At 43.5% G+C, this 20,259-nt stretch overlaps 2 protein-coding genes across 2 annotated transcripts; both read left to right on the top strand.

The window, feature by feature from the left end:
* The first annotated feature begins 40 nt into the window (after window positions 1-40).
* On the top strand, window positions 41-1,920 carry LOC134881144 (uncharacterized). The gene is made up of 5 exons (XM_063908289.1): window positions 41-180; window positions 505-721; window positions 942-1,040; window positions 1,249-1,413; window positions 1,649-1,920. Exons 1-5 carry the CDS (start codon window positions 41-43, stop codon window positions 1,880-1,882), a joined length of 855 nt encoding a protein of 284 aa, XP_063764359.1. The 3' UTR covers window positions 1,883-1,920.
* Window positions 1,921-13,790: 11,870 nt separating this feature from the next.
* On the top strand, window positions 13,791-20,026 carry LOC134881315 (muscle-specific protein 300 kDa-like). Its single transcript, XM_063908550.1, has 2 exons — window positions 13,791-18,262; window positions 19,811-20,026. Exon 1 carries the CDS (start codon window positions 14,424-14,426, stop codon window positions 18,081-18,083), a length of 3,660 nt encoding a protein of 1,219 aa, XP_063764620.1. The 5' UTR covers window positions 13,791-14,423; the 3' UTR covers window positions 18,084-18,262; window positions 19,811-20,026.
* Window positions 20,027-20,259: the final 233 nt, after the last annotated feature.

Genomic DNA, 20,259 nt, shown 5'->3' with positions numbered 1-20,259 from the left:
GGCTATTTTGAGCTCCAAGTCGAGGGGAGAAGCTCAGGTGATGGAGCTGAAGAGGCGAGCAGAGAGTCTGTGTGAGCAGGAAGATCTGCAGGGAGACAAGAAACTGGAGGTCCAGAAGATGGTCAAAGACACTGAACAGCATTGGAGGACGGTCCTGCAGACTGCGGAGGACTCGCAGAGGTACAGGAAGACGTTTCCAGCCTTCAGCGGAAACCCTATACTTGTTCTACTTCTCCGTTTGCATTAGAATGTAACGGTGCAAGCTCAGTTACAGATCAGCTGTCCAAGCACTTAGAGCAGCTAGATTAATGCTCTAGAAAATCTCTAGACTTTCTGGCAAACAGGGTTGTGAACGGTACAGTCGACCCAAATACGACTTTCAAATGACATCCCAGATATTATTCTATATCCTTATTATTTTACAGTCTGTGATCTCTTGAAGTCAACAATTCAATTAATTGTGATTTAGATTTGTAATGTCTTTGATGTGCTATTACCCATCAGGCAGCTGAAGGGTGTTGTGGAGCGCCTGGTGTCCTGTCAGTACCAGCAGGGCCAGGCGGAGGCCCGTCTGTCTGAGTGTCAGAAGCAGACCTCTGCCCTTCCGAGGGTCTTCCCCTGGCCCGGCCTGGGAGAGCGGAGGCAGGCGGTGGAACAGGCCCGCATCCTGCTGGAGCAGAGCACCGCTTTGGCCCCCGTCCTCTCTAACCTCCGCACACAGGTACGAGCACAGGAAGCTGTTTCAACTACATCTAAGTGAAGCATGTTGTATCAGCTCTTAACTAAACCCAATGGTTGGCTAAGTGGTTTTATTCCTGCACAACTTTTTAATTAAAGCTAAGTGTGTGTGATCACAAATATGTGTGTGAGGTTGAGTTGTTTATAAAATGAGATGCAACAGGAGGTTTGAATCCTCTTCACTCTCTACTGTTCCCCTGAAGGCTGCGGAGCTGTTTGAGATCACACAGGACGTTGGCTGGTCAGATCCATCAGTGGCAGACAAGGAGAAGTCCATTCCTCCTCTGCTGAAAGAGCTCACTGTGAGTTCTACATTTTAGTCAAGATTATAAGGAGATTAGATTTGCTATATTGAGACAATGACTATAACTTGACTATGATGAATCAATAATCAACCAGAAGATTGTAATGTATTCAATGAAGAAGAACACTGCTTCTCCAAATGATTTTAACAGGCTTAAAACAGCCACGTTTCTTTGTCTGCAAAACTGTAACTACTGTTGTTTTCAGGAAGCCGTTTCAAACTTGGAGCAGGGCATCGTGACGGAGAGGCAGTGCACCCAGTTGGTGGAGCAGCATGTAGCAGCTCAGGATTGGCTGAGGGAGCACGTTAAAGGCCTGGGAGCTCCTCCTGCAGACAGACAGGGTTTACACAACACTGTCAACACTCTGAAGGTCAGAGACATGTCCAAATATTTAATAGTTAGACATTTGAGAGAAGCCAGTTGCAGCAATCTGTCACTGAAAATATTTAAACTGGAAAAAACATTTCCAACATTTTGGACAGTTTGGTGACTCATGTTTGAACTGGGAATTTGTGTTAAAATCCAAATATTAAGGGCTCTTTCCAAGAATAACAAAAACTGTTCTTCCCTCATTCTAATAATCTTTCTCTCCCTCCTGATGCCAGGCTTTACTCCAGACAGTGGACAGGGAGCAGAGGGAGATGAAGGAGCTGGACTCGGCCAGAGACAGTTTGCTGAGCCTCTGCTCCCATGGAGGTCGGGATGCCCTGACCCTGGAGGTCAGCCATCTCCACGACCTCTGTGCCACCTCGGAGCGGGAGGTTAGGGAGCGCCTGGCAGCCTGTGAGGCTCGACTGCAGGAGCTGGACAGTCAGGTGGCCAAGAAGGCCCGGGGCTGAAGGAGAGAGCTGCAGCGCTGCAGTGGGAACTCCGCTCTCTGGACCAGGCTCTCAGCTACAGCGAACCCCAGAACAACATCGATCAGCTCCAACAGCACTGGCACAGCCTCCAGGTGATTAGTGCTTTATTTGAGTTATCAAAATACTTGATTTAACCCCCCCCCCTTTCAGGCCAAGATTTTCTATCATTACTCTTAACTATTTTCATGTAAATTGGTGTTATACATTTGATAGGAAAATATCCATTAATTAAGAGAGGAAAACAGCCTCCAGGTTATGATTACTTTATTTATCCTTCAAATCTCAATGTATCTACCCGTTTTATTATCAAAACTGCTGCTATGTTCCACCTGCAGCATGCTCATATTGCTGTGTTTGTATGTGAGTTTTACTCGTGATGATTTTTTCCTTCTCCTGTTAGAAATGTGAGAAATCCCTAAAAGATTTGGGTGTGAAAGTTCATGACCTTCACCAGGAAGTAGAGGCTACATCTGCCACTGACGAGCTGCCATCAGAAGTTATGACTTCAGTGAAGTCCTTGTGCCAGCAGCATGACAGGTACCACCTTTCAGATGACAGGTCCTTAAGTTGTGCTTTTGCTGTCACATATAGATGAAAACAGCCACAGTATATATCGAGGGTTGACTCAGATTGTTACTAACAACATAAGAGAGCAAGCAGCGTTTTTTTTGACACTTTTTTTTGAAAGGTTTAAAGTTTAAGGTAGTAACACAAACCTGATGAACTTGAAAGACCTGCAGTAACTGTACACTTCATCACTGGGCTTTTTAAACTTTATATAGCCTTCTTGAACGGATTCCACATTCTCAACTGGCATTTTCTATTTCAATTTGGATTTCAATTATTCTTACCAGAAACATGCCTCGGTGGATCACTTTGCCGAGGCATGTCAATGGCCTGAAAACACAGAGTTCTCCTGAATTTATAAAGTGATTGCATGTTATCTAATGCCCTGAATCACGTTTACACATGGGAAACATATTTAAGAATGTATTACTCATTTAGTATAATACAAGCATATGCAATGCCAAATGTTGTTAAATCAATAACTGTGATTTAACTATGTCTACAGTCTGAAGGCCACGATGAGTGAGCATCAAGGAACCTGCTCTACAAACACAGCCCGCTGTCTGATGGACTCTCTCCATGCCTTGCAAGACTGGAACCAGAGCAAACCTTCACAGTCCATTTCTTCTGTGCAGGTTTCTGTCTTTTCATACTTATTGTTTAGTTTTAGTAAACATTTATACAGTTGAGCAAACCTGAGAGCCGCTTATTACATCTAGTCTTTGGTTGTTGTTAGTGTTCACTCAGGGTCTTATTGCTTGTAAATATTACATTAACATATAAAGAGTTCATTCATTCTTCAACCTTGAATATAATCAGATAATCTATGGTTGATTTTGGTTGGGAAAATATACAATAATTGAGAGAAAAGGTTTAAGAAGTTTAAATTATGTTATTTAGCAGTTGTCTGTGGCTAATCTATGCTCAGTTGGCAATCCATGATCAACATGTCCAACACACACTGATTTCTCATCACTATAAGCACTTTAATATGTTTTTCCTCCTGGTGTTAGGCGACATTAGAGGAAGGTGATAAGTTGCAGTCCAGCCTACGGGAGGCGCTTTCTCACGATCAGTTTCTAAGAGACTGTTTGAAGCCCGACTTGGCTATGAAACTGGAGAAAGATGGCTCAGAAAGACTCACAGAAGCAAGCACACATAAGGTTTCTCTTCGCCTGAGTTTAAAGGTATTTAATGCATGTTTAACAGATTTATATATAGTTTGAAGTTCATTAACTATTGCTATTTTAGATTCTTAAAAACAGTTCTTTAACTCAGTGATAATAAATTACATTTTTACTCTTTTTTTATTCAAGGAACTTGATGGAAAGCGTAAACAAAAGCTGCCTGATGTCCTTCAAGGTAGTGTAGAGGAGATAAAGACACCGGTAGTGGCACCACCACGAAAAAGCAAGCATTCACCTGAGAAAAAACAAGACGAACAGCAAAAAAACATTCCCTTAACAGAACAATCTACATCTATCGAGTATGAATTATTGGTCTCTGAAACATTGAAGCCTACTTTTACAGTAGTCAAGGAAGACACAAAATCCACTGCTGCGGAACAAGGCAGAATACAACCAGCAAAAACAAAATCTCAGAGTTCAACATATGCATCAGAACCTTTTACAGCGCAACCTTACATCACTTCTCAAGAGACACTGTTGAAAAAGGCACAAGGCAAAAGCCTAGATCCCACTGCTGAGCCTTTTGTAGCTAAGCAAACTAAACCTACTTTGGAGCAAACTGTACCAATCCAAAAGATCATTGGGCAGACTGCAGCTAGTTTTAGTGAGAAAACTACACCTGTACCATCCAGGAGAAAGTCCAAGCCTTTGGCCACGGATACAGAACCTGCCCAGCCTAAGGTGGAGCCTGAAATGGTGAAAACTGTTATTACTCAAGGATCACCCAGAAATTTGACAGGAAGTGCTACTTCTGAAGAAACAAAGCGTACAGCAACGATTATTCTAGATGTGTCAGAGCCATTAACATCTGTCACAGTAGCAACTGATGGCACTATTAGCTCAGCAAAGGTAGTCACAGAGCCAGCTAAGACCATGGTGGTTGAAGCCAAGCTTGGACCTACCAGTGTAGAGTCAAAGACTACAGACATGCCTTCTAATGATAATGTTTCAAAACTTGCACAGATCAAAGACAACAAATCTGTCCTCACTTCAACTGCCATCACAGAAATAGATCATGTGCAACCCAAGTCTGTACAGAAAAGCCAAGACTCAAAGAGCTCAAACGTTTCCACGACTGCAAAGCTTGTCGAAACTAATAAAGAACCTCTGGATAGAAAGACAGCTCATGGTGAGCAGCCTAGCGAAACCGCTGTTTTGGTAGAAAATAAGCTCTCTCCAACCAAAAGAAAGTCAAAGAGTCACAAGCTTTCACCAGCATTTTCTTACATTGAGAAAACACAGAGCATGGATGTGCCTGACAGTCAAATGTCTTTGCAGAGATCAAAAGAGCAAACTGATACTCCTGCTGTGGAGGCAGAAGCTGCGTTTGTACGAACCATGAGGAAGTCCAAGAGTCTTGACGTTTCCACTGTTTCAGAGCCTGGGAGGCTTTTCAGTTCAGAGTCAGTTCAACTGCCAGCTGTAATTGCTGTTTCAGAAAAGAGTGAGGTTTCAACACCAAAGCAAAAGTCAACAACACTACTTCTAACAACGTCTGACAAGCCGGCAGTGCAGATAATGGAAAAACCTGAAAGTCAGAAGTCTGCCCAAGAAGTTGATGCCCAAAATATAACTGCTGGAGGGAAATCTAAAGATGACAAGAAAGAACCTGACAGCCAGAACTCTTATTCTACTCCACATGGGGCCACAGAAACAACAGAATCTACTGTTGTGAAAGAAAAGAAGCCTTTTCCAACCAAAAGAAGATATAAGGGTCCAAAGAGTTCCCCTGAACATGTTACCAAGGAAGTGGAGGAGAGTAAGCAAGATCCTGAAAGTCAGAAGTCTACATTAAACTCTGAAGAGCAAACCAAAACTGTTGTTGTGGAAGAAACTAAAGTCATACCACCAAGGAGGAAATCAAAGGTTTCGGAGGAATCCACAGTTCCAGAAAGTACATTTTTACCACCCAAGGGAATGTCGAAGACTACAGAACCTCCTCATAAACCTTCGGAGGCTGACGCACCTCAGACGACAACAGAATCAGGTCTAAGATCTTCTTTAAGTTCCAAAGACAAAAGCAAAAGTGTTGTTATTGAAGAAACAAAGCTTGTACCAACCACAACGAAGTCAAAGAGTGGTTACGTTACCACAGCTACCAAAACCATTGTTAGGTCACCTGCGACTGAGCCTGAACAAAATAAGAAAGAACTTCATACTCTAAAGTCATCAACTCTAGATGTCACAAGAACAATTGAAACTACTGTTGTGGTCAAAGGTAGTCTTTCACTAACAAAGACAAAGTCAGAGGATCCTAAACTTTCTTCAGAACCTCCTACTACCAAGCTAACAAATACCAAGGGAGAGCCTGACAGTCAGAAGCCATCTTCAACTCCAGAAGTGGCCACAAAACCAACTGAAATGGCTGTTTCGGAGGAAGGTAAACTTTCGCCAACCAAAAGAAAGTCAAAGGGTCTTAAACTTCCTCTGGAACTTACTACAACAGAGACCAAGGAAGACTCTGACAGTCAGAAGCCATCTTCAACTCAAGATGTGGTCACAGCAACAACTGAAAAGCATGTTTCGCAGGAAGGTAAACTTTCACCAACCAAAAGAAAGTCAAAGGGTCTTAAACTTTCTTCAGAACTTACTACCAAAGAGCTGACACAGACCAAGGAAGTTTCTGTCAGTCAGAAGCCATCATCAACTCAACACGTGGTCACACCAACAACTGAAAAGAATGTTTCGGAGGAAGGTAAACTCTCACCAACCAAAAGAAAGTCAAAGGGTCTTAAACTTACCCCAGAAACTCCTTCCACTAAGTTGACAAAAACCAAGGAAGAGCATGAAAGTCAGAAGCCATCTTCAACTCCAGAAGTGGCCACAAAACCAACTGAAACAGCTGTTGATGAGAAAAGTCAACTTTCCCCAACCAAAAGAAAGTCACAGGGTCGAAAGCTTTCTTCAGAGCTTATTACCAAAGAACTGACAAAGACAGAGGAAGAGTCTGAGAGTCGGGAACCATCTTCAACTCCAGAAGTGTTCACAGCACCAAGTGAAACTACTGATATAGAAAAGGGTAACATTTCCCCAACCAAAAGAAAGTCAAAGGGTCGAAAACTTTCTTCAGAGCTTATTACCAAAGAACTGACAAAGACCAAGGAAGGCTCTGACAGTCAGAGGCCATCTTCAACTCCAGACGTAGTCACAGCAACAACTGAAAAGGGTATTTCTCAGGAAGGTAAACTTTCCCCAACCAAAGGAGAGCCAAAGGGTCTTAAACTTACCCCAGAACCTGCTTTCGCTGAGCCAAGAAAAAGCAAGGAAGAGCGTGACGGTCAGAGGCCATCTTCAACTCCAGAAGTGGCCACAAAACCAACTGAAACAGCTGTTGATGAGAAAAGTCAACTTTCCCCAACCAAAAGAAAGTCACAGGGTCGAAAGCTTTCTTCAGAGCTTTTTACGAAAGAGCTGACAAAGACCAAGGAAGAATCTGAGGGTCGGAAACCATCTTCAACTCCAGAAGTGTTCACATCACCGAGTGAAACGACTGACATGGAAAAAGGTCAAATTTCCCCAACCAAAATAAAGTCAAAGGGTCGAAAGCTTTCTTCAGAGCTTATTACCAAAGAACTGACAAAGACCAAGGAAGACCCTGACAGTCAGAGGCCATCTTCAACTCCAGACATAGTCACAGCATCAACTGAAACAGCTGTTTCGGAGGAAGGTAAACTTTCCCCAACCAAAAGAAAGTCAAAGGGTCTTAAACTTACCCCAGAAACTGCTTCCACTGAGTCGACAAAGACCAGGGAAGAGCCTGACAGTGAGAAACCATCTTCAACTCCAGAATTGGCCACCAAACCAACTGAAACGGCTGTTTTTGAGAAAAGTCAACTTTCCCCAACCAAAAGAAAGTCGAAGGGTCTTAAACTGTCTTCCGAAAATACTACCACAGAACTGACAAAGACCGAGGAAGACTTTGACAATCAGAAGTCATCTTCAACTCAAGACGTGGTCACAGCACCAACTGGAATGGCTGTTTCGGAGGAAGGTAAACTTTCCCCAACCAAAAGAAAGTCAAAGGGTCTTAAACTTACCCCAGAAACTGCTTCCACTGAGTCGACAAAGACCAAGGAAGAGCCTGACGGTCAGAGGCCATCTTCAACTACAGAATTGGCCACAAAACCAACTGAAACGGCTGTTGTTGAGAAAAGTCAACTTTCCCCAACCAAAAGAAAGTCGAAGGGTCGAAAGCTTTCTTCAGAGCTTTTTACCAAAGAGCTGACAAAGACAGAGGAAGAATCTGAGAGTCGGAAACCATCTTCAACTCCAGAAGTGGTCACAGCAACAACTGAAACTACTGATATGGAAAAACGTAAACTTCCAAAGAGTCCTAAGATTTCTTTGGAAATTTCTAGCAAGGAGCTGACGAAGACCAAGGATAAAACTGACAGTCAGAAGCCATGTTCAACTCCAATCAAGGATGATGTTAAATCAAATGTCCCTCAGAAGGTGAATCCCGCTGAGAGCAGTCAAACTACTGTTAAGGATGTCAATCCAGTATCTGAGAAGTTTACTGTTCAGGATGGTAGTACCATTCAGGTCTTCAAAGAACAGAAAGTGGCTACAGTCATTCTGGACACATTGGTGCAACCATCAGAAAAAGAGGATCCTTGTCTGTCATCTCGAAAAGATGAGCCTTTTGAGTCTGTTCGTACTCCTATTTCAACCTTGGCTACACCTCCACATTCTAAGTTACAGGAGCTTAAAGATAAATCCAAAGAGGCCCCTAAATATACCGTTACCCAGTCTAGAGAAAAAGAATTAAGTACATTACCTCAAACAAAGCCATCTATCTCCACCAAGCCAACTGACACACCACCTGATGCAGACTACATGGACAAGTTAAGGGAAAACACAAGTGAGACTCAGAAGAGATATCTGGTCCTTGATCTGCCGGATGTTGGATTCACCCAGACATACGAAATAAAAACTGTGTCTCAGAGTGACTGCACTGAACCTCCCTCTGCTGTTTTTGCTGGGGTGCAACCTTATAAGGCAGAGGCAGAATTTTCTAAAATAAGCTCAATTGAGCAAAAAATAGTAGAATCAAGTAGAACTCTTAGTCTCGTTCAGGAAAGACCAGTAGAAGATAAGGATTTTGACTTCCAGAAAGAACATGGTAAAATGTCAACATGTGACACTAGTGATACAACAACGACAATTCACATTGAGCCTGAAGTGCGCATTTTACAACTAGATATTCAGACAAGTCCAGAGAAGAATGAAAACCCATCCTTCACAAGTGCAAAAATCACACCGGTACAAGCAAGTGTCCAGAGAGAAAAAGCCAGAGAAAACAAAGATGTGATTACTGCTAATGTTAAGACAGAGATGACTGGATTTAAGATTAGTAATATAGAAGTGCAAGAAATCATTACTGAAATTCATGGCAATGTGACTCAAAGGGACGATGCCCAACACTCTCCGTCTGAAGAATTGCCTCAAGATCAGTCATGGACAGAATTTGTAGAAATAAGCATTTCTGAGAAAGATATTAGGAAAACAAGCAAAACTGGGACACAACTAACCATGTTGGAAAAACCCAAAGAGGTCAAGGAACAGGTCATAAAAGAACATCCTACACATTCCCCACATGGCATGGAACATGTGCTCAAGAGCTTTGATGAAAAATCTGTTACTATTCAGAAGATCACCAGAGGGCCTGAAGTGTGCTTCCTACAACTAGATATGCCGACCAGTCTGCAGAATTATGAGAACAAAGATGTTACCACTGCGGGTGTTAAGCCAGATCTATCTGCAGGGGAAGTTACTAAGATAAAGGTGCAGGAGGGAAGACCTGAATATCAAGTCAATGCGCGTAAGAGAGAATCTGCTCAACTCAAAAGTTCTAGTTCTAAATCTTCCCAACCACATGAGACCGAGACAGAATTTATAGAAATAAGCTTATATGAGGAAGATGTAGTTAAACCAAGCCAAACTGACAGTAAGAAAGGAGACTTGGAAACTGCCAAGGATGGAGCTACAGAAAACAAAGTCCAAGAAGGGCATCCTAAAGTGTCAACACAAAGTATCAACAATGTACCCAAGAGCCTGGATGAAAAGACTGCTAGGATGCAGCAAATCCAATTGGAACCTCAAGTGCACATCCTTCAACTAGATGTACCATCCACTGAAAACATGTCATTCACAGGAGAAAAAGAGCCAAAGATGGATATTGTGAAAACAGGTATCCAGTATGATGGAGCCCAAGAAAGCAAAGAGGTCATGATAACCACACAGGACAGACCAAAAGAGGTAAAGGATAACCGCGAGCAAGATGAACATGATTTACCCCAGAGCCGAGATCAAAAGTCTGTCAAGATGGAGAAAATCCAAAAAGGCACTGAAGTGCATATTTTAAAACCAGGGACACAGGTCTCTATAAAGGGGCATGATATCCCCTCTGCAACTACAGCAAAGTCAGCAATGATTGATAAAGAACAAACAAGAATCCAAGGGAAAAATGTTACAGGAAACAAAGACCTGACTTCTTCTGATGTTCAATCAGATAAAGCTGCAGTCAAGATGACCATGGTCGAAGTGAAGACCAAGGAAAGAACCCAAGAAGTCAAACAAATGGTTGGGCATGAAGTGCATGCCAGATATGTTGCAAAAGAAAAGACATCAAGGATTGATAAGGATGAAACAAGTATCCAGAGCACAAAATTGCCGGGAAACAAAGACCTGACTCCAGATGTTCAGCCAGAAAAGACTGCAGTCAGGATGACTAAGTTAGAAATATGCACAGGACCTACAGATATTAAGGAAAGTGGGGTCCAGGAAGTACATCCTAAAGTGGTTTCTCCAGATATAAAGTCAGAGAAGGCTGTCGTTAAGACAGGAGCAGCAGTTCCACAAATCTCCACTGAAAGACAAGAGAATGTGGCTCAGAGAGACTCCACTCAACTCACATCTGTTGCTTCTGCAGCATTGAAGCCTAGTCAACCAGGGACAACATCTGCAGATACATCTAAGAAAGACACTTTAAAACCAAGGGAGACAGGGATTAAACAAGAGGTCATGAAAACCACACAGGAAAGACCCAAAGAGGTAAAAGATAGCGACGTGCAAGAAACGTATGCAAAGGATTTGGCAAAAGATGTGCATGATTCACCAAAGTGCCGTGATGAAGAGTCTAAGAAGGAGAAAATCCTCAAAGGGGCTGAAGAGCACATTTTAAAACCAGGTAAACAGGCGACTATAAAGGAGCAAGAAATCCCTTCTGTAAAACTAGCTAAGGCACCAGGGATTGAGATCAAAACAACTACCCAGAGCCAAGGAGAAGCCCAAAACAAAGACCTGTCTTCAACTGATGCTCAGCCAGAAGAATCTGCAGTGAAGAGGACTATAGCGGAGGTGAAGACCGAGGAGAAACCAACAGACGTCAAGGTAAGGGTTGGGCAAGTATTGCATGCTAAAGTGTCATCAGAAGACATGCATGATGCACCCCAGACCCTGTGTGAAAAGGCTGTTAAGAGAGAGTGTATCCACATAGAACATATAAGGCACATTTTACAACCAGGTGCACAGGCCACTATAAAGGAGCAAACAATCACGTCTGTTACAAAAGAAAATGTATCAAGGTTTGATAAGGATGAAACAAGTACAAAACCAGGTAAACAGGCGACTATGAAGGAGCAAGAAATCCCTTCTGTAAAAGTAGCAAAGGCACCGGGGATTGAGATCAAAACAACTACCCAGAGCCAAGGAGAAGCCAAAAACCAAGACCTGTCTTCAACTGATGCTCAGCCAGAAGAATCTGCAATGAAGAGGACCATAGCGGAGGTGAAGGCTGAGGAGAGACCAAAAGAGGTCAAAGGTAGGGATGGACAAAAAGTGCATGCTCAAGTGTCTTTAGAAGACGTGTTGGATGCAGCCAAAAGTCTGGGTGGAAAGTCTGGTAGGACAGAGAAAATCAAAAAAGAACTGAAGTGCGCATTTTACAACTAGGTACACAGGCCCCTGTTAAGGACCAGGAGATTACATCTGTTACAGTAGCAAGTGCACCAAGTCTTGATAAAGATCAAACAAATATCCAAGGCACAAAATCAGCAGAAAACAAGGACCTGACTTTGGATGCTCAGTCAGGAAAGACTGCAGACAAGATGACCAAGTTAGAAGTATGCACAGGACCTACAGAGGTCAAGAAAACTGGGGTCCAAGAAAGGCATCCTAAAGTGTCTACTCCTGATGTAAAGACAGAGAAGGCTGCCGTCAAGACAGGAGCAGCAGTTCCACAAATCTCCACTGAAAGGCAAAAGAATGTGGCTCAGAGAGACTCCACTCAACTCACCTCTGTTGCTTCTGCAGCATTGAAGCCTAGTCAAGCAGGGGCAACATCTGCAGATACATCTAAGAAAGACACTGTAAAACCAAGGAGACAGGGATTAAACAAGAGCTCATGAAAACCACACAGGAAAGACCCAAAGAAGGGAAGTTAAAGGATGACAGCAAGCAAGAGGTTCATGCTCAAGTGTCGCCAAAAACCGTGCTAGATTCCTCCCGGACCTTAGATACAAAGTCTGTCAAGATTGAGAAAATCGAGGGGGCTGAAGTGCAAGTTTTACAACCAGGTACACAGATCACTATTAAGGAGCAGGAAGTCACGTCTGTTCCGACAGCAAAGAAATCAAGGATTGGGATTGATCCAACAAGTATCCATGTCGAGAAATTGCCAGAAAACAAAGACCTGACTTCAGCTGATGCTCAGCCTGAAAAGACTGCAGACAAGATGACCAAGTTAGAAGTATGCACAGGACCTACAGAGGTCAAGAAAACGGTGGTCCAACAAGAGCATCCTAAAGAGTCTACTCCTGATGTAAAGACAGAGAAGGTTGCCATCAAGACAGGAGCAGCAGTTCCACAAATTTCCACTGAAAGGCAAAAGAATGTGGCTCAGAGAGACTCCACTCAACTCACCTCTGTTGCTTCTGCAGCATTGAAGCCTAGTCAACCAGGGACAACATCTGCAGATACATCTAAGAAAGACACTGTAAAACCAAGGGAGACAGGGATTAAACAAGAGCTCATGAAAACCACACAGGAAAGACCCAAAGAGGTAAAAGATAGCGATGTGCAACAAACCTATGCTAAAGTTTTGGCAAAAGATGTGCATGATTCACCAAAGTGCCGTGGTGAAGAGTCTCTTAAGACAGAGAAAATCCTCAAAGGGGCTGAAGAGTGCATTTTAAAAACCAGGTAAACAGGCGCCTATAAAGGAGCAAGAAATCCCTTCTGTAAAACTAGCTAAGGCACCAGGGATTGAGATCAAAACAACTACCCAGAGCCAAGGAGAAGCCCAAAACAAAAACCTGTCTTCAACTGATGCTCAGCCAGAAGAATCTGCAGTAAAGAGAACCATAGCGGAGGTGAAGACCGAGGAGAGACCAAAAGAGGTCAAAGGTAGGGATGGACAAAAAGTGCATGCTCAAGTGTCTTTAGAAGACGTGTTGGATGCAGCCAAAAGTCTGGGTGGAAAGTTTGGTAGGACAGAGAAAATCAAAAAAGAACCTGAAGTGCGCATTTTACAACTAGGTACACAGGCCCCTGTTAAGGACCAGGAGATTACATCTGTTACAGTAGCAAGTGCACCAAGTCTTGATAAAGATCAAACAAATATCCAAGGCACAAAATCAGCAGAAAACAAGGCCCTGACTTTGGATGCTCAGTCAGGAAAGACTGCAGACAAGATGACCAAGTTAGAAGTATGCACAGGACCTACAGAGGTCAAGAAAACTGGGGTCCAAGAAAGGCATCCTAAAGTGTCTACTCCTGATGTAAAGACAGAGAAGGCTGCCGTCAAGACAGGAGCAGCAGTTCCACAAATCTCCACTGAAAGGCAAAAGAATGTGGCTCAGAGAGACTCCACTCAACTCACCTCTGTTGCTTCTGCAGCATTGAAGCCTAGTCAAGCAGAGACAACATCTGCAGATACATCTAAGAAAGACACTGTAAAACCAAGGGAGACAGGGATTAAACAAGAGGTCATGAAAACCACACAGGAAAGACCCAAAGAAGTGAAGGTAAAGGATGACAGCAAGCAAGAGGTTCATGCTCAAGTGTCGCCAAAAACCGTGCTAGATTCCTCCCGGAGCTTAGATACAAAGTCTGTCAAGATTGAGAAAATCGAGGGGGTAAAAGATAGCGATGTGCAACAAACCTATGCTAAAGTTTTGGCAAAAGATGTGCATGATTCACCAAAGTGCCGTGGTGAAGAGTCTCTTAAGACAGAGAAAATCCTCAAAGGGGCTGAAGAGTGCATTTTAAAACCAGGTAAACAGGCGACTATAAAGGAGCAAGAAATCCCTTCTGTAAAACTAGCTAAGGCACCAGGGATTGAGATCAAAACAACTACCCACAGCCAAGGAGAAGCCCAAAACAAAAACCTGTCTTCAACTGATGCTCAGCCAGAAGAATCTGCAGTAAAGAGAACCATAGCGGAGGTGAAGACCGAGGAGAGACCAAAAGAGGTCAAAGGTAGGGATGGACAAAAAGTGCATGCTCAAGTGTCTTTAGAAGACGTGTTGGATGCAGCCAAAAGTCTGGGTGGAAAGTTTGGTAGGACAGAGAAAATCAAAAAAGAACCTGAAGTGCGCATTTTACAACTAGGTACACAGGCCCCTGTTAAGGACCAGGAGATTACATCTGTTACAGTAGCAAGTGCACCAAGTCTTGATAAAGATCAAACAAATATCCAAGGCACAAAATCAGCAGAAAACAAGGCCCTGACTTTGGATGCTCAGTCAGGAAAGACTGCAGACAAGATGACCAAGTTAGAAGTATGCACAGGACCTACAGAGGTCAAGAAAACTGGGGTCCAAGAAAGGCATCCTAAAGTGTCTACTCCTGATGTAAAGACAGAGAAGGCTGCCGTCAAGACAGGAGCAGCAGTTCCACAAATCTCCACTGAAAGGCAAAAGAATGTGGCTCAGAGAGACTCCACTCAACTCACCTCTGTTGCTTCTGCAGCATTGAAGCCTAGTCAAGCAGAGACAACATCTGCAGATACATCTAAGAAAGACACTGTAAAACCAAGGGAGACAGGGATTAAACAAGAGGTTATGAAAACCAAACAGGAAAGACCCAAAGAAGTGAAGGTAAAGGATGACAGCAAGCAAGAGGTTCATGCTCAAGTGTCGCCAAAAACCGTGCTAGATTCCTCCCGGACCTTAGATACAAAGTCTGTCAAGATTGAGAAAATCGAGGGGGCTGAAGTGCAAGTTTTACAACCAGGTACACAGATCACTATTAAGGAGCAGGAAGTCACGTCTGTTCCGACAGCAAAGACATCAAGGATTGGGATTGATCCAACAAGTATCCATGTCGAGAAATTGCCAGAAAACAAAGACCTGACTTCAGCTGATGCTCAGCCTGAAAAGACTGCAGACAAGATGACCAAGTTAGAAGTATGCACAGGACCTACAGAGGTCAAGAAAACGGTGGTCCAACAAGAGCATCCTAAAGAGTATACTCCTGATGTAAAGACAGAGAAGGCTGCCATCAAGACAGGAGCAGCAGTTCCACAAATTTCCACTGAAAGGCAAAAGAATGTGGCTCAGAGAGACTCCACTCAACTCACCTCTGTTGCTTCTGCAGCATTGAAGCCTAGTCAACCAGGGACAACATCTGCAGATACATCTAAGAAAGACACTGTAAAACCAAGGGAGACAGGGATTAAACAAGAGCTCATGAAAACCACACAGGAAAGACCCAAAGAGGTAAAAGATAGCGACGTGAAACAAACCTATGCTAAAGTTTTTGCAAAAGATGTGCATGATTCACCAAAGTGCCGTGATGAAGAGTCTCTTAAGACAGAGAAAATCCTCAAAGGGGCTGAAGAGTGCATTTTAAAACCAGGTAAACAGGCGACTATAAAGGAGCAAGAAATCCCTTCTGTAAAACTAGCTAAGGCACCAGGGATTGAGATCAAAACAACTACCCACAGCCAAGGAGAAGCCCAAAACAAAGACCTGTCTTCAACTGATGTTCAGCCAGAACAATCTGCAGTAAAGAGAACCATAGCGGAGGTGAAGACCGAGGAGAGACCAAAAGAGGTCAAGGGTAGGGATGGACAAAAAGTGCATGCTCAAGTGTCATCAGAAGACGTGTTGGATGCAGCCAAAAGCCTGGATGGAAAGTCTGGTAGGACAGAGAAAATCAAAAAAGAACCTGAAGTGCGCAATTTACAACTAGGTACACAGGCCCCTGTTAAGGACCAGGAGGTTACATCTGTTACAGTAGCAAGTGCACCAAGTCTTGATAAAGATCAAACAAATATCCAAGGCACACAATCAGCAGAAAACAAGGACCTGACTTCAGCTGATGCTCAGCCAGAAAAGACTGCAGACAAGATGACCAAGTTAGAAGTATGCACAGGACCTACAGAGGTCAAGAAAACTGGGGTCCAAGAAGAGCATCCTAAAGAGTCTACTCCTGATGTAAAGACAGAGAAGGCTGCCGTCAAGACAGGAGCAGCAGTTCCACAAATCTCCACTGAAAGGCAAAAGAATGTGGCTCAGAGAGACTCCACTCAACTCACCTCTGTTGCTTCTGCAGCATTGAAGCCTAGTCAAGCAGAGACAACATCTGCAGATACATCTAAGAAAGACACTGTAAAACCAAGGGAGACAGGGATTAAACAAGAGGTCATGAAAACCACACAGGAAAGACCCAAAGAAGTGAAGGTAAAGGATGACAGCAAGCAAGAGGTTCATGCTCAAGTGTCGCCAAAAACCGTGCTAGATTCCTCCCGGACCTTAGATACAAAGTCTGTCAAGCTTGAGAAAATCGAGGGGGCTGAAGTGCAAGTTTTAAAATCAGGTACACAGATCACTATTAAGGAGCAGGAAGTCACGTCTGTTCCGACAGCAACGACATCAAGGATTGTGATTGATCCAACAAGTATCCATGTTAAGAAATTGCCAGAAAACAAAGACCTGACTTCAGCTGATGTTGAGCCAGAAAAGACTGCAGACAAGACGACCAAGTTAGAAGTATGCACAGGACCTACAGAGGTTAAGAAAACTGGGGTCCAAGAAGAGCATCCTAAAGTGTCTACTCCTGATGTAAAGACAGAGAAGGCTGCCGTCAAGACAGGAGCAGCAGTTCCACAAATCTCCACTGAAAGGCAAGAGAATGTGGCTCCGAGAGACTCCACTCAACTCACATCTGTTGCTTCTGCAGCATTGAAGCCTAGTCAAGCAGGGACAACATCTGCAGATACATCTAAGAAAGACACTGTAAAACCAAGGGAGACAGGGATTAAACAAGAGGTCATGAAAACCACACAGGAAAGACCCAAAGAAGTGAAGGTAAAGGATGACAGCAAGCAAGAGGTTCATGCTCAAGTGTCGCCAAAATCTGTGCTGGATTCCTCCCAGAGCTTAGATACAAAGTCTGTCAAGATTGAGAAAATCGAGGGGGCTGAAGTGCAAGTTTTACAACCAGGTACACAGATCACTGTTAAGGAGCAGGAAGTCACGTCTGTTCCGACAGCAAAGACATCAAGGATTGTGATTGATCCAACAAGTATCCATGTTAAGAAAGGGCCAGAAAACAAAGACCTGACTTCAGCTGAAGCTCAGCCAGAAAAGACTGCAGACAACATGACCAAGTTAGAAGTATGCACAGGACCTACAGAGGTCAAGAAAACTGGGGTCCAAGAAGAGCATCCTAAAGTGTCTACTCCTGATGTAAAGACAGAGAAGGCTGCCGTCAAGACAGGAGCAGCAGTTCCACAAATCTCCACTGAAAGGCAAGAGAATGTGGCTCAGAGAGACTCCACTCAACTCACCTCTGTTGCTTCTGCAGCATTGAAGCCTAGTCAAGCAGGGGCAACATCTGCAGATACATCTAAGAAAGACACTGTAAAACCAAGGGAGACAGGGATTAAACAAGAGGTCATGAAAACCACACAGGAAAGACCCAAAGAAGTGAAGGTAAAGGATGACAGCAAGCAAGAGGTTCATGCTCAAGTGTCGCCAAAAACCGGGCTGGATTCCTCTGTCAAGATTGAGAAAATCCAAGGGACACGAGTGCAAGCTTTACAACCAGGTACACAGATCACTATTAAGGAGCAGGAAGTCACTTCTGTTCCGACAGTAACGACATCAAGGATTGTGATCGATCCAATAAGTATCCATGTTAAGAAAGAGCCAGAAAACAAAGAACTGACTTCAGCTGATGTTGAGCCAGGAAAGACATCAGACAAGACGACCATGATCAAAGTGGAGACCAAGGAAACACCCAAAGCAGTCAAGGGTCGTGACGTGCAAGAAGTGCATGCTGAGGCAACAACAAAAGTAAGGGATGCCCCCCAGAGGCTGGAGGAAAAGTCTGTTAGTAAGTCTTCGGTAACCAGTATAGAAGTGCGCAAAAGCTTTACCGATTCCCTGTCCGAACCAAGTTTAGTCCCTATCCACTAACAGGGAGACAACCAACAGATGCAAAGGACATTAAGAAGAAAGAAAACAAGGAGGCGAACAAGAGGACACCTCAGGAAGAGGAAAGGGAAAAAATGGTCAATCTAGGAAAACAAAATGTTCCTCTGCCGATGGCAAAAACCCCCTCCACTGCTGAAGAGAGGACAGTGGATGCACCACAGGTAAGACATCAGTGGTACTCATCTGCAGACAATGCTGTACATTAAGTCTCTGCCAATTAGCTTTGGTCAAGTTTGTAGTTGACTCTCATAGAACAACCATCCCAAGGAAGCACTTTTACAATACAAAACAGTGTTTCCCACAGATCTGAAATATAGTTGTGGTGGTAGCCCGGCACGAATGGGTGGGGGGGCATGGCCTTGCGACGTACAACCAGGGGTGTAAATACCGGAGCACACCGCCAACTAGTGCATGCATGCATGGGCATGATTGTGGCATGATCACCCAAACAGATGCACGTACATAGTTTACTACATTGAGTAAGTGTGCAAATGTATTTGGTATCCTTTCCATGTCAACATGTTTTAAGTGGGGGTGCACCTAACATCCTCTAGGGCTTTCCGGGTATTTATTGAAATTAAATGTAACAATCTGGTGGACTTTGAGGGGCAAAATGAACTCCAGTAATGGGACCAGACACAATTAACTATCCAAACACTCACTGAGCTGTTGTTATCTGAGCCTCTCAGTCTGACAAGAGAAGACTCTCCTCCACCTTGTTGTAGAAACAGCTCCTCATATCTATTAGTGATCTATAACTGAGCTTGAATGACACAGGACCCAGAAGTACTTCTGCAGTACTGTATCGTATTATTTTCAATGGCTTTATCGTATGGTCAGTGTGACAAATGAACAGATCGCCACTGGGCTTTCAACACTTTCAAAAACACAGCCACGCAAAAAATGCGGAATGTGTGCGGCTCCTTCTGCCTACCGTACTGCAATTTTTGAAGTTCACTACACGTTGATTCCAACGTCGTCTTCTCTGTTTCTATAAGGTCTCCCTTTCTGTTGGTCGCTTGTTAACAGACCCTTCACGTGATAGCAGAGGGAAAAGGTACAGGAGGAGTAGAATGAGGGATCATTGTCCACTAGTTAATCGATCGCAGGTGGCGTCATGCTTGCGGACGGATAAAAAAATGAAATACAAAACCTAAACAGGTCGCAAAATATACTTTGGCGGCCGTTAATATACCTGGGCAGCCCGCCGAGGTAAAGTCTATGTGTGGGAAACCCTGTAAAATACCCCATTAACTACAATAGCAGATAATATTACGTATTCATTACCAGGTTGAGTAGACCGAGAGAGAGTGTGGGAGAGAAAGTATTTTCTGTATTATGTTAACCCTTTATTATGCTCAACAATTTTCAAAGACGCATCCATGACAGATCAACGTACCTTTAGGGCTTCGGAAAGAACTTAACATATGTTTGGGTGATATTTACTTTACATTTAGGCCTGTACGAGTGACATACTCTGCACAGCTACATTTTATATGCTTGAGAAATGTACACCTAACAATGGTTTCATGTGGGTTGTAATATGAGCCATCCATGTCTTGCAAGTCAAAGCCTGTAAACTTGGTAAAGTGCCCGAGAAAATGATGACTCAATTCAAATTATTTCTCAACGTGCTCGACTCGTATAAAATACAGTTGTTTGTCCGAGTCTCACATTAATTCTGTGTTTTCTGTCCAAAATGGGATCAGGTGAACAAGGCTGACAAGATACTAACTGCATCACTGCAGGCAGTTCCGACATCTGGCATTATCCGGAGTGAGGTAACCCTGGTGGAAGGATCACCCCCTCAGGGAAACATAGCTCAAGCTGCAGCGACTGTTAGGAAGCCTGATAAACTTGTTCTGGAGGAACCAGAGGGATCCACCATGAGGAAAATCTTCACAGAAGTACAGCTACTATCTGGGACAGGACCTACCAGTCCACTCACTGAGGTATCATTATTACTTTAAAGTACCACTAGCTATAACAACATTTAGAAATGGTTGAATCTAGCTCATGGTTGTTGCATTTTTTGTATCCATGGCCATTTCTTGGATTTTAAAGAATGTAAGCCCCAATGTGTTTCTATTTCTTAAGGGTAAACCACTGGAAGGGACTCCAGTGGCTTTGATTTCCTCCACGAGTGATCTGGAGAACC

Source organism: Eleginops maclovinus, chromosome 19 (assembly GCF_036324505.1).
Source record: "Eleginops maclovinus isolate JMC-PN-2008 ecotype Puerto Natales chromosome 19, JC_Emac_rtc_rv5, whole genome shotgun sequence".
In the NCBI taxonomy this organism is placed as follows: Eukaryota; Metazoa; Chordata; class Actinopteri; order Perciformes; family Eleginopidae; genus Eleginops; species Eleginops maclovinus.
This window is presented reverse-complemented; position numbering and strand designations above follow the sequence as displayed.